We start from the raw sequence: 15527 nt of genomic DNA, 5'->3' as shown, positions 1-15527 counted from the left end.
AGGAAAAAAACTGAAGAAATTGCATTTGGAAACAAAGATGAAGTTCTCAAGGTGAATGCATACCTTGACTCCAAGGGTCTAAACCGAAAATCAAGTCAGGAAACTTGGTGTGACTCTGGAGACAGTAGTTTCAGTAGTCATTTCAAAGCAGTAACTAAATCAGCATACTATCATCTAAAAAGCATTGCAAGAATTAGAATTAGTTCATGCCTTTATCACCAGCAGGGTGGACTATTGTAATGGTCTTCTCACTGGCCTCCCAAGAAGAACATTAGAGAGCTGCAGCTCATCCAGAACGCTGCTGCCAGGATTCCGACTAGAACCAGAAAATCTGAACATATCACACCAGTCCTCAGGTCCTTACACTGGCTTCCAGTTACATTTAGGATTTATTTTAACTTTTGTACTTTTACTCATTTATAAATCACTATATGGCCTAGGACCGAAACAGTTGGAACTTAGCTTCCAGAAGAGATCAGATGTGCGAAAACATTAGTCACATTTAAATGCAGACTCAAAACTCATCTGTTTAGCTATGCATTTTTTGAATGAGCACTGTGCAATGTCCGAACTGATTGCGCTATATCTTATGTATAATAATTTTCTATTCATTTTACTTTATTTTAAACCTTTTAAATCAACTTGTAAATAATTTTCAGTGTTTTAAATTACTTATTTTATTGTTGTGATTATTTTTTTTGTATTATTGTTTTCTTTTCTTTTATGTAAAGCACTTTGAATTATCATTGCATATGAAATGTGCTATTTAAATAAACTTGCCTTGCCTAAAACATTGCCATTTTGTGTCTAGATATGGGGTGAGTTATCACAATGGAACCTGCTGTTAAATGGCCTAATATTGGTTTTTCAGCAACATTCAACAGTTCAACAATTATTACCAGTATACATAGCAAGTATTGTTAATCTTAAAAGGTACAATATGTAAGATTGTTTTTATTAAAATACCCAAAAACATTATAACACTTTTATATATTTTGTAGTTTTGTGTACATACATTATCCCAAATGTTTAGAAGAATATTTAAACCCTGAAAAATAATAAATTTTAACTAGTGGCACGTACAGTATCCATAGTGTCATTGTGTTGCCTGCTAATTTATGTTTCTAGTATGACAAAACAGAGCTGCTTTACTCTAAATACTCACACACGAAAACAGTCGACTGTGGCATAATGAAAGCTCTGCAGCTTTCTAGCCGTGTGTCACGTTCGTTCAGTAACCTCGTTTTTCTTCAACAGCTTTCAGCCTCAGTCTGCTTCATTCTACTACGTTTATAAATCATAAGCTCACCCATGAACAGGATGAAGACTACAACTCCCATGATTCCACACTCAATCACAGCGTCATCAGACTATGCCTTTGTTTCTTTGTTTGCTTTGCATAAGCGCCCTCTAGCGGCGAAAACTTACACATTGTGCCTTTAAATTTTATAAAACTACAAAATATATAATGAAATTTTACTTTGAAAGACAGAACTATTACTATTCTAATTTGATATAGTTTTTGAACAAATCATTTGAAACAAACATCATTGCTAGAGCAGAGATGTTGCCTTTGCGAAATGTAGCCCCAGTCTCCACCATATCTACAGTGAAAATTTACCTCCAACTTTAACATAAAAAAGACCAAACAGCAACTTTAATCCTTTATTGTATCTTTATCTGTAACAGCATTTGTGGAGTCCCCAGAGCCTTGCTGTTTGACATATCATCTGTATCATCTGTCACGCCTGTGGGTGAGTGTATTTTCAGAAAGGTTTCATTTTTGAGTGAACTACTTTAAGATTACAAGTTGATAGGACACACTCACCTAACAGCACCATCTGAGAACTGTGTTTTAACGCTTGTAGCATCTCTTTAACTTTTGGCTGTTTACCAGCAAATATCACAGTCTGGCCAACAAACAGAGGCAACATGTTACTGTAAATGCTGTTACTGAGAAACAACCCTACAAAGAAACAAACAAAATGTGTCAAACAGCAGTAGCATACATCTCAACAGTGGTAATCATTACTATAACTTGGTATTACCTGGTTTGGGAAGAACTTGACACTGATATTGTGGCTTTTCAGTTTGTGTTTCAGCACCATGAGGTCCTCTGCATTGATTGCATTGCTTTGAACTACAGCAATCATCTTACATCCCTTAAACAAGGTTTCTAGGTCTCTTCTCAACAAAACTGCCAGAGCACATTCCTAAAAGTAAAGAGAGTAGATATAGATGTTAATGGGACATTAAAATGACACACTTGAGATAATGTTCTGTAAGTATAGCAATGATCGACCTCTTCGGTCAGTCTGATTCGTGGAGCCAGAGCAGCAGGAGGAGCTGCAGGTGTGGGGGGAATGTGTTCTGTGACAGCCATCAGCTTCTGCTTGAGGAAGTTTACTGGTTTTCTGTGACAAGTGACAGCTTTGGATCAATGACGAACACTCTGGCTTAATGGCCTGTAGGTACACAATGACATATGGTAAATATTGGTCAGAATAACATTAAGGCTAGAATATGAACATTCAAAGTACAATAGGAATGTAAAGGATGCAACAAAGGATAGACTAATGTCATGAGAGCATCATATGTGGTGTTTTAATCATGAAAATAAAAACAGCGGGTTGTCGAAAATCCTAAGTGGCGGCATGCATACATGGATAATAAAATGCTAAACATGAAGAGATGAAACTAATCAACAGTAAATAAACAGAGAAGAGTTTAAAATGTTTTTCCAAGCACCTCAAATATGAATCACGTATTCTCTGATAGATGATGTTTTTTTTATTTATTTAAGTAATTCACTTATAATATGTTTTGCTATAATATCAAACAAGAATCTTACCATAGACAGTAAAAGAAAAAATCTTACCCGATTTTGGGAGAAGCCTGCTACACAAGGTCGCTTCCATCTCACGCTGCCCATTGTATTTCATTGTTTTGTATCCTAGATTCGCATTGAAGGCACTGTAGAGAGAATCCCATATGAGATTTAATGTGATTATTTCCACTCAAGACCCAAAAGCAGTCAGATCGGTGCTGTTGTTAGCAGGCAGAGCACAGTAACACCGAGCCGACAAGTAAGTATCACCACGATCTATGAAAAATATTTGTTAACTGAAATAGCAGCGACTGTCACTAAAAATGCCACCAGGACATTAACTGACTAGTAAAGATATCATTCCATATTCATCCTGTATCCTAAACCAAAACAAAAAGGGAGATTTTATTTGGAGATAACTGTATACATGATCTTAGGAATATAAATCATGTTGCTTTACAAATGGTGCTTCGGTGCAGCATTTCTAAGCCTTCAAAACTGACCTCAACACATTCTTAATCTATTACTTGTAGGTGCAAAGTCTGTTGACTGCCTAATGTTTATTAATAATTAAAAAAGCACAGTTATACTTGCAGCCTTAATTGTAGTTTCAGAGAACATAGACTTTGGACTTCTATAACAGCAATAGCATGTTGCTCTTTTTGAAGTTTTGCACATCTTTAAATGTGTTCATGATACAGCAAATATTCAGCAAGACAGATGAAAAATATTGAAATTAGATTGCTGTGCTAAATGTGCCAAACTTAATGTGGGCTTAAAGTAATTTTATATTTGACTGTAATTCTGCAATGAATTAGTGAATTTCTGTATATGTAAAACAAAGTAATAAACTCTTTAAATTTTGCAGCAATTATAATTTATTTTTAGAAATTATTTTGCCAGTAGATGGCAGTGGCATTCAAATAACTTTTGTGCTTAGCTTTTTGCACTTCTCCACAATTTAACACATCTAAGCAATGCAATAAAAATCTTTATTTTGCATATTTTAACAATAATCCTTAAAGACTGCAGTAAACAGTTGACAAGTACAGATTAAACATGGCAAATTACAGCTGTAGTGATAGTTGGAGAACTTATCTCTAACACACTGTGACTTTGACTCTCCATGCCCTAATTTAAACCCTTTTTATGGTAAATGATAAAATCAGAGATAAAGTCCTACGCACAACTGAGTTGTCCAACCACAAAAAACAGCAACATGAAAAAACACGTGATCAAGTGCTTATCAAAAGGGCGCATAAAATTGCAAATCTGAGCAACAGTCTGTCTCCCACAGGTTTGAGATTAGTGTAACTCTCCACATGAAATTTTAAAGTGAACAGATTGTGTGATTTATAAATGAGAGTTGGAAGAGTTTCTGTGCCTTTCTTGTCAAGTTTTTCCCACAATGATGATAATGCATTTTATGAGCATGACAATATTCTGTTTATGATTCACAGGAAACATTCAGTCCTTAATAATCATCTCAGGGTTGCATTTCAATTAAAGTACTGCTGGCAAAAATAATAATTTTCTGTTCCAGTATCTTCGCTGCATCAGTCTTAACTCTGATCCACATGCAGCCTTTCAAAGAAGAATTAGTATAAATGAGTTTGTGCATCTAACGTTGTGCTTTGTCTGGATGTTATTTTTCCACATGGCTCTTGTCAGTCAGAGCAGGTTCGGGGAAAAGGCTTGGGTTTTCTGCCAGGGTCGCACGGATCTTTTTCTTCTCCTTAAACCGCCCAGAATTGGAGACTTTGACGTGACGGCCCTTGGTGTTCGATTTATCCACTATTTTTTCCAGTCTGGCATCTAAATTGCTGTCTGCATCATCGTTGCCCAGGTCTTTGTTTGCATTGTTGGTGCTGAAATCGGGGGGCATTTCATACTGGACCTTCGACTCTGACTTCTTTTTCTTCAGGAAGGTGAGCTTCCACCATGCAGGGTCGGCCATGACAGGTGCGAACGGAAGACAGCAAAGTAGACCTGTAACACGAATGGAGATTTGTTAGGTAGCTTGAGAAGAAAGATACTGAATAATGTTTTAAAATATAGTTTCCAAGCCATCATAATTTAACAGCAAGCTCCTTAATTCTCTGTTCTCAGCGTAACACCAACGAACACATGGTTTTTGCCCTAGGATGAGCTTTTATGGAAAAAAAAAACATTATCATAAAGGCTACACATTCTAAGCATCAAGACTATTCCTCTGTGAGGTCATATGCGTGTCTCCTCATCCAATGATTAGATTAGAATAACAAGAGGACACCTGACTCTGCTGCTCAGCTGTTTAATTAATGAACGGCACCACTGGATCCCCTGACACTCCCCTGAGATCTGAGATGCACCAAAATAACAGTGCATGAACCAAGACACTTGAACATCACCTTGATGGATATCTTTGTATTTCTTCCCACGAAATGATAGCGTATCATTTGTTTTGTAATATTGGACAGACCGTGTATAGCTATTGTACACATCACAAAGCATGTACAATGATGTAGCCATAGCAATGGATACCCTGGAGACTCACACACCTGCATACTGGTGATAATAATGTGTATGCCTGGTTTCACACTAAGGTGTGTCCCTTAGCAACATTGTCATGGTCATCATTGAATGTATCAATGAAAATGTGATTGTCTGTCCAGTGAATGCAGCAGGTTTTTATAGCACTGGTGTGCGATAAGATTTTGATTATCAGATCCGAAGTGATCTTTAGAAGGCACGAATAAACACACCCTTCACTTGGCGGTTGCCACCCAATATACTTGAAACTTTCTGGTAGAATATTGCTAGGGTTCATGCAAGAAACAAGGCAGTGTCGCCACATGTATATACTTTTTGTGGCAAATGTGACAAAGCTTCTTTCTGACTTGTGGGTGCATTTCTTACTGTTTTTTTCCTCCACATAGTATAGATACAGCAAAAATATCCTGCATGTTAGAGAGATGGCCAAAGAAGTTCTTCTTATTTAGGGGTCATTGGTATAAAAAAAAGTCTAAAAACCCTACCATAAAGGCTCAGAAACAAAAACAGCCTTAATGCAACACATAAAACATTTTCATGTAATGGCACAATGTTTGCCAAATACAAAATAAGGGGGTATTTTCAACACACGGGAATACAGTCATTTTATGGGGTAACAGAGTCTCTCTGTGCAGGATTTGTCACGGATCCTCTGAAATTATGTAATGACAGGATTCAGTCACTTTTAGAAGCAGCTACTTCTCTTTCACCTAAATTGCATTTAGTTTATTGTGGCCAAGTAAACTTTTGTGGAGGATATCCTATTGGACTCTGAAAATGACTGTAAGGTTTAATCCTATAGGAGAGTCAGGTGCTTTCCTCAGCTATAGGGAGGCGAAGGTTCATTTAATGGTTTTATTGTTCTTGCCTATTGATTATGGCTTGATTATTTCAAATTATGAGCCACAGTTTGCATATTAAAATGTGCCAGGCTCGATGTGGATTACAGAATTTCAAACCAGCTAAACAAATGTGCATGATAAAAATGACAACAACAAAAACATAGTAAAATATACAAATTAATTTAAAAATTAACAATTTATTTATTGTTCTTAAATACTTTTACAATATTATTATTTATTATTTTTTTTTACAAAAATTTGCAGCGGATTCTTGAAAGTCACCTGACCTTCTACAAGACTCTCTGATACTAAGGAGTATATCCTTAGAGCTAGATAATAAGTTACTTTGTTTTCCTCCTTGTGTGACTGAGCAGCAGTAAAGGACCCCAGAGATCACAGGGAGAGTACACTGTATCTAAACCTAGGAAATCGCTAACCGAGTTCAAAGCCTTCCCGGTAATACAAATGTTTGAGGAGAAGAGAGGTTAACTCAAGGGCAGCCAGGCCCTGCCATATTCAGAGCAGTCATGGAGGGTGTCAAGTTTGCCTGCAAGTCTCTGCCTGGACATCATACTGCTGCCGTTTGTGTGCAGAATGTTACTGCTCTCTCATCTGGGCATATAACATGGCATGTCAAGCTTCCCATGTAGCCTACAGCCCCTCAGAAGAGGCCTTCACTAGATCATTTGTTCGTAACAGGCTCTGTAAGGAGACTTCATGAACACAATTTCACATTCCACTCATCTATTACTGTGTACTGTTTGTTCAGTTCATTGTCCATAGTGAAATGGTTAAGAACACTGTTATTCTTTTATTATCATTGAGAAAGTATAGTTTTTATAAAATGTTTTGAATTAGTGTTTATTTTTATATTTTCCGTTTTCATTTAAATCTCAGTAATGTTTAGTAATACTGTTGTGTGTTCTTGTCATTTTTTTTTAGTAACCGTTTTTAAAAAATATGTCTATGCATATGTTTTTTGCATAGACCTTTCAGTTTTAATTATTTTAGTACATCTAGTTAAACTAAATTAAAGTGAGAAAAACTGCCTTGGCAACCAACTAAAATAAAATCAGTTTTGCTATATTTAAAGATTCTTCAATTTTATATTTTTATACTAACTTTATATGATTTTAATATTTAGTTTTAGTTTATTTTATGTATTTTCTTATTTTGTTTCATTTTATTTTGTTAAGTTGAATTAGCTTTATTCATTACTTTTTTTTTAAATGCATGCATTTTTAAATAAATCAGCCAAATTAAGAATGAACTCTAATGTTCTTGTATATGCAAAAAAAAAAAAAAAAAAAAATAGAAACAAATTAACTTTGAAAACACAAAAATGAGCATTTGATTAGTTCTCACCTGAAAAGATGTGTTCAAAAGTGCTCTTTGGTTCAGAAGAACAGGTGTCCAGAAGTTATAAAACCATTCTCGCATTGACAGCCCCCTATGTTCACTCACTAACTTCACTTTACCGCTCAAGTTCAGTCTGCTGAGAGCTGTTAATACCTTCTCACCTTTTTGCTTCCCCTTCTGTTAATTAACCTCCACACTACTGAATGTCTGCTTTGAGTGCTGCAGGTGCTCTCTTTCCCCCTTCCTCTCTCTCAGTCCCTCCCTTACTCGCTCTCTCTCTCTATCAGTCTTTTTTAATCTCCCTCTCCTGCTCAGGCAGCAGCCTATACAGCCTCACACAAACACAGTTTCAGTCCAAGTTGAACATTAGGTCCAACCCAGTGCAACATGAGTTAAAGTTACAGACATGTGATCGAAAGAGGGAGGGCAATCCAAGTGAACGACCTCATGGGAGCGTGAAGTTGGTTTAACATTTGCATGGTCAACCAAAAAGATATACTCACCTGCCCAAATCAAGACAGATTGCAGAGAAACTATTGTATTTATTTATTTATTTATTTTTCACACATTGTTTGCATTCTTGAATATGGTTTTTAAATATAAGAGATATTTTAGTATTATAGGGGCTTTTATAACAACAGAAGAATGCTTGCCATCTGAGCAGGTTCCCAGTTTCGCCTCTGATGTTTAATTTCACAAGGCCACCAGACAGATGATGCTCACATTTGCATAATGTGGGGAAATCACAGATGAATACTGGATCCCCAAGCTGAGATAGGAGCAGGTTTGAATGTCATTCAAAATGTATGAAAATAAAGCACTGCCTGTTTGGTTCCCTTTAACTGTTACAGCCATCGTGCTTCACAAGACCATAAAAAAGCTTAACCGATTTGGGATTAAAATTCTGATTTCTGCTCTCAGCAAGGTGCTGAAATGGTCTGTTTGGTACTATGTACCTAAGTTTCTTTTCAATGGCCTCCCCTGTGTAAGTTGGTTATTAATTATAATGTTGCCCAAGATATCCAAACTTTAAGAAGCAGAACTACAATCCTATCTTTGATGTTAACATTGCATAATGTCATACAGCCAGGTCTTTATTTCAAACTTCAAAACTATTTCTGCTTGCTTTCTTTGCTGATTTTATTAATCTGCTTTGTCATAAAAAAGAAGAAGGATTACTCAGATATTTCTGTCAACTATATACTGGAGGAGTCTCTTGTTGGAAACACCTGAGAGACCTGCAGTCATATTTACAGCTAAAGTCCCTTTAGAGGACACGTTAGATAAGGTGTGCTGTGAACCGGCAAACAGAAAAACTTATAAAACCACCTTGTTCAAATAAGACAGAGGAAAGAGCAGGATATTTACTGTAAATGTATGTCCACATAAAGCGTATGTTGAAATACTTTATGAATTATGCAAGCAATACAATAGAAAGGAAGCACAAATGCAATGCATGGTGCAAGAAAAGGTGAAATTAAAATTACAACTTCTGAATAATAAGGTTCTGTCTGCATTTTGAGAGATTTTTGAGATTCAACGTTTTTGCATTCCATATACTTTATAGATAGAACCTTTTTGTTTTCTAAATAAAAAGTCTGAAAAAATGTACACAAAAAAACAAAAACATGATGTAAATAATTCACAGAATATGAATATGCAATAATGTCAGATAGAACCTTATAATTATATGGGGACGAATTTTCATGTTGTTATTGCCAGGCATCCTTATAAGTATTAAAAATGTTTTTGTAAAAGTGTATTTTTTTGTAAAGTGCCACACTATTTTTCTCAGTGGTATCAATATAAAGAAAAATCGCTCCATCTAGTGGACAGACCACTTCTGCTGTTTGTCACTCAGTTAATCAATCAATTTATAATTGATATATGTTTATATTTGATGACACCAAATATATTAGTTTACCTTTTAAAAGTGAGCTAATTAATGTTTTTTTTTTTTTTTGTTACATAAATTACCAAAGTAAGACAAATAAAAACAATTTATGAAAAAAAAAAAAAAAAAAAAACATTTTTGCCACTTTATTTGAAAGAACTTTTTTTTTTTTGAGGAATTTAGTAATGTGTTTGAATATACAGCTTTTTGGATGTGATATAAATAACTTTTTAACACCGGACTCGTCATTATGGAAATAATGTGATAAAATGCAAAGTATAAAATTATAAAGTACACGTAATAACATTTTAGACACTGTATATCCTGTATTTACTGCTTAGGCTATAGCACTTCTGGTTATATGCTAACTGCATTCCGTTGCCTTGTACCTTACATGTGCAATGAAAATAAATTAGAATCTAATCTAATCTAAACATTTATTATTTATTAATTTTAATAAACCTATAATAAAAAGAAAAATAATGATAAACAATTTATAAATAAATAATTTCTTTATTTTTAGAATTGTTGTACATTTACAGTAAATTCCAGAAATGTTTGGGTTCAAGGAAGATACGTGACTGTAAAAGAAAGAAAAAGAGTAAAACTGTTACAAACGCTTTGAAGTGACTTTTATTTTGACGTTACATGGAATAGATACAGTCGGCATCTAGTCATAGCTGGGGGCGTGGCCGGCGTGGGGGAAAACACTGTCTGTCAGCATCCTGTGTATCTGAATGGCAAAATGCACATATTGAGCACTCATTCAAAGAGACACGTAGTACAATTGTAGTCTCTTTTAACTTTAATATTCATATACACTAGTCCATGTCGATATTTGATTCATTTTACAGCCCTAATATAGATGTATTAATTCAAAAATAGCCAAATCCTGTGACGTTCTGCTTTATACAACAAGTTCTATTTTTGACTGGATTCCGCGATTCAATTGTTTCGCAAACACAGACGGGGTGAATTTATGAATGAAAGTATAAAAGTTCTGACACAAAACTAAGTTGTTACGTGTCCACATGCTTTTTTAAGTGGGTTTATGTTCGACACAAGGCTAACGTTAAATAGTTTTGCTTAAGGTAGAATGATAAGGCTAATTATATATGCATTCCACTTTCTGAAACAACCTTACACAGTTTTGATAGCGTTAATAATGAACACGATGTTAATATAGCCTGCCTGTGCACTGAAATGCCGACTGCACACACACACATGCTTAGTCTTGGGATTCCACAACTCCCCTTGATCATCCTCACAATTTATTGCTTGTAGCCATTTTGTAATCCTTTCCGGCTTTGTATGTTTATTAGGAAGGATGTGGAACTTCAATTCATAATTTGTTAGTTTATTGGAGGTACAGAAAACGACACAGCAACTCTTCGGCGTGATTGTCCCGTTTATTTCAATTGTCGCCAAGGCAATGTTTTCCCCCACAGGCTAAATTCACATCACATGTTAAAGATCTGCTGAAGGTTTAGGAGAAAATCATATACACCTATGACTTGAAGGGGAGTAATTCATGGGCCAATTTACATTTTTGGGTGAAGTAACCCTTTAAGCCTTGTAAAGGAAATTCAAACTGTTGCTTCCGGCTAAAATATAAGTCTTGTATCCATAATATTGCTTTCTACTGTGAAAAAGTCATCTCCTCTGAATCAGGAGAGAAATATGCACAGATTAAACACCATTTGATCATAAGCAAATATGTGTGTAAATTTTGATTGGGGAGGATAACAAAGTATAGACTTTTTCACTGGAGGAAGCATGGCTTATGGACTCTGTATTTTGGCCAGAAGCAATGGTTTAAAGTTAAATAGTTCCGTTCAGTTCAATTTATTTATATAGCACATTTAAAAACAACCATGGTTGACCAAATTGAACTGAACTGTAGACTAGAGGATCCAGTGGGGAGCAAATGATGTAATGCTATATTTCCCCAAATATTTTTTTTGATGAAGAATTGATCTACATCTCATACATCATTTTTGAATGAACTATTCGTAACATAAGCTATTAGTCACATTTAGAAATAAATAAAATAAATCTATAGTTTCCTGTTGATGTAGCTGATAAATCTGGTGTTCTGTGTATGTTTATGTCTTTCGAAGGAACAGGCCAAGCTGCCCCGCATTGATCTCCTGGCTGCTCGCACCAATGAGCTCCAGAAACTGGTACAGTAACTTGTTTTAATTGTGTGTTTGCAGATTTGTTTTAGTACAGGTTTATCATAATATATTTGTCCTATTACAGCAGCATATGATACTTCCTCTTTCATTTACTTCCCTTTCTCTGCAAAAGTGAAAATGGCACCTAAGCTAATCTTCAGATCCCGGTTCACACTATTACCCACTATGCAAAAGGAGCAGATGTTTGACAGTGTTAAATATAAAAGGAAATTAGGTTAATAGAGCAAAACAAAGTTAAACTAATGTGTTTAAATGGTGGACATAACATTTATTGAAAACTAAATCCTGGGTTGGCTGAGAATATGAAAAAAGCTTACTCTTTATCTATTCGTCTCTCTCACACACACACACAGATTGAAGCTGACATCTCAAAAAGATAAAACAACCGGCCTATCAACCTACTGGGAGTTCATGTGTGACCAAAAAGAGTATTTACATACTGTACAAATGTATTATTTTCATAAATATATGTTTCCCATTAAAATTGGGAGGCTAATTGTTTTGTGGTGATTCCTTTTTATGGTGGAATAAAATTGTTGCAATCACAGCACTTTGAATATTCAAAGAAGGCTGTAAATAACTTGTGATTACACAGCTGGCCTCATTAGCCTGAAGTGCTGAATTCAATAAATGAGAACCGTCTTAAGAAACCAACATCTTAATATACAATTGCTAACCCTACTTTTTATAAAGAAAAACATGTGGCACTTTCCATGAATAGGCTATCAAAACTCTAAAAGTTCCTCAATAATTGTTAAATTAATGCAGTATAACAGGGTTGCATGCAAATGTGGGGAACAGCTAAATATGAGATTTTGGGGAATTTGAATTGATTTTAAAAATGTTTTACAAAAAAAAAAAAAAGATATCTTATGTCAACAGATCATGATGATTTTAGTTGAAATAAAATGTCAAACCTCTTCCAAAAACACAATACAAGCGATACAAACCCCTTTCACACTGCATGTCTGACCCGGCAAATTCCGGGAACATTGCTGGGTCGCCTTCTGTGTAAAAGCAAACATGTCCCAGGATTGATTACGGCATTGAAGCAGGGGGGCAGGGTTTCATATTTTTTTGAAGCAACTCTGGGCGCAGTACGCCCGACCCCCAGGAAGTGAGTGCTTCTAATTTACTTAATTTTTTTCTGTTGAATCCAATGGGGTCGTTGTGTCCATTTCTTTTGTCTATGCATTGAACCCGGGTTGGGGACCTAGTAACATTTCTGGGTTCAGTCCCGGGATGAGTACTGTGTGAACAAAAGCCAGATCTAATGCAGTGTTTTAGTGATGACGCACGTTATTGCGCGACTCTTTTACCAGCTGTTTTGAAGGAAGATTAATGTACGCGACAAAAAAATGTGCAAACTAATGAAGCAGAGATCAGTTTGTTGGAAAATAAATACTTTTTTCCATTTCAGCAAGGACACATTAAACTGATTAAATGTAACAGTAAAGACTTTACATCATAATTTTTTTTTTTTAAATAAATCTATTCATCAAAAAATCCTGAAAAAAAGGAACATGGTAACATGGTTTCCACAAAAGTTAAGTAGCACTGTTTTTAACATTGATAATATGAAATGTGCAACCCCAAATCAGCATATTAGAAAGATTTCTGAAGGATCATGTGAGACTACTGGAGTAATGGCTGCTGAAAATTCAGCATTGCCTAGCATGAATAAATCAATTTTAAAATAGAAAAGTCATTTTAAATAATAATTAGATTTGTTTTCACTATAGTTCGGATCAAATAAATACAGGCTATATAAACTTTTGAACACTACAGAACATACCTAGAATGTTTTCCTTGTATTGTACACCTAAAAATTAATGCCATTAAAGCTGCGGTAGGTAACTTTTTACGATCTAGCGGTTAATAGGGGTGGTCCGATCACGATCGGCCGATCGTTAAGCGCATCTCATCAGTAAAGCCGGTTCTCTAATCAGCGGTTAATTCCATCAGGTGCGTGATTTCACATAGAGCCGATCGTGATCGGAGCACCCCTAGCGGTTAATAAACAGAACTGCTTGCGTCTTGCGGAAGAACATCGTAGCCGGAACTACTTCTCTCTGTTTATGTCTATGAAGAATCACAAAGGTACTGGGTTACTCCGCCGTGGTCCCCCTGAAGCAATCTGAAATATTTAGAATATAAACACTTATTATAGGTGCACCCTAGTGATTCACCCTTACGAAAAATAACCATGGTTTTATTATAGTAAAACTGTAGTAACCCATGGTTTTTTGGCGTATTGACTGCCATTTGTAAAACCATAGATTTACTACAAATACCATGGTTAAACTATGGTTAATATAGCAAAACCATGGTTAATTTGTGGTTACCATAGTTTAACTACAGTAACCATGGTTTTTTGGTTTTATTTGTAGTAAAACCATGGTTAATTTTCGTAAGGGCAGGACAAGCTAAAAACACGGTTTGGAAAATGGATTCATGGTGTACTCGCTTATATACATTTTTCTACATTTTGAACACAAACAAAGTTACGGAACGCACCTCTGATTGGTTATTTTTTACTGGGAGCGAGTTTCTGTAAATGGCAATAGGACCACTGGGAGGAGCCAGAGGAGCTTGATTTTTTCACAGATTATCTGTCTCATATTCTACTGTCAGTACATAATGACAGGTTTAACAAATATGTAAAAAATAAATTTTTACAAAAGTTACCTACTGCAGCTTTAATGTATTCTTTTGTAAACGTATATTAAAGGGGTCATCGGAGGCCATTTCCCACAAGTTGATATGATTAATCATTGATATGTCTTATTGGAAAGTCTGTAACATAGTTTGGTTAAGATTTCTCAATGGTAGTGTAAAACACCACTGATTTTACCATCGAAACAGCTCTGTCTAAAGCATGCTGTTTTATTGCATTCCGCTTTAAATGCTAATGAGCTCTAATGACCCCGCCCCTCTCTTCCAAGCCACTCTCGGGGAGACTGTGAACTTTAGCCGCATTCATCAAACTCATTAACTAGCACATTACAAGGAAAGGCAATTTGCAAAGATTCATTAAAAAACCTTCTTCTGGAGGTGAAGCTGGATCATAAATGATTTGCACGAAGATAGATGCATTTAGGATGTACTCACACTCGGCACGGTTGCCTTGAACCAAGCCCAAGCGAGATTATCTCAGTATCCACAGTAGTTGATACACTAGTGCTGAAACACTACGGTCAATCAAACAATCGTGGGAGGGGCCTGTTTGTGACGTCACACAGACAGGCATCTGAGATTGGCTTGATTTGAGAAAGGGGAAAATATTTAACGAGATAAAAAAAAAAAAAAAAAACACTGGGTGGATCTTTATCATTATAGTTAGGGCTACACATTTATGACAAACATCACAATTGTCAATTATTCCCTTAAAATTGTAATTGCGATTAATTACGATCATCACAGTTTACATTGAATGATGTTTATACCATTGTTTGATGCAACTGCATGTCGAATTTTTATATAAAAAAAATAAACAGGCTGAAAACACTCATACTGAAAAACAACTAAGGCAAGGAACAGTGAAGCATTACAGCTCAATGTCATATCCAAATTGTATACCATATTGATATGGTATTGCAAACTTTGTATCTTCGATCATGATGACAATTAACCAAGATATTATTCAGGTCCATTCACACATTGGTTTGCAAAATCATGCACACGCATCCTTTCGTCAGTCTCTGCCTATCCCCCCACTGTCTCTGATGAAGCTTATGATAAGTAGAGGGTTGCGCTCAGCTCAATCATTGCCTGTGCCATCAATCTGGCCAGACAGGCCCCTATTTACTGTGGAACGGAAGCTTAAAAACGCAGCCATTACAAAACTTTGTTTTCCGCCCAGTCGACAAGACGAA

The 15527-nt window shown here is 35.7% G+C and overlaps 1 protein-coding gene and 1 long non-coding RNA gene across 2 annotated transcripts; both read right to left on the bottom strand.

The window, feature by feature from the left end:
* Positions 1-736: 736 nt before the first annotated feature.
* On the bottom strand, positions 737-3319 carry LOC113074347 (uncharacterized). The gene is made up of 5 exons (XR_003280633.1): positions 2879-3319; positions 2303-2465; positions 2049-2213; positions 1829-1966; positions 737-1748 (listed from the first exon to the last, which is right to left on the bottom strand). It is a non-coding gene; the product is annotated as an uncharacterized LOC113074347 (long non-coding RNA).
* A 1153-nt stretch (positions 3320-4472) lies between these two features.
* On the bottom strand, positions 4473-4784 carry LOC113074345 (proline-rich protein 15-like protein B). The gene has a single exon (XM_026247167.1). It carries the CDS (start codon positions 4782-4784, stop codon positions 4473-4475), a length of 312 nt encoding a protein of 103 aa, XP_026102952.1.
* Between the last annotated feature and the right edge of the window lie 10743 nt (positions 4785-15527).

This window comes from Carassius auratus, unplaced genomic scaffold (genome assembly GCF_003368295.1).
Source record: "Carassius auratus strain Wakin unplaced genomic scaffold, ASM336829v1 scaf_tig00014308, whole genome shotgun sequence".
In the NCBI taxonomy this organism is placed as follows: Eukaryota; Metazoa; Chordata; class Actinopteri; order Cypriniformes; family Cyprinidae; genus Carassius; species Carassius auratus.
This window is presented reverse-complemented; position numbering and strand designations above follow the sequence as displayed.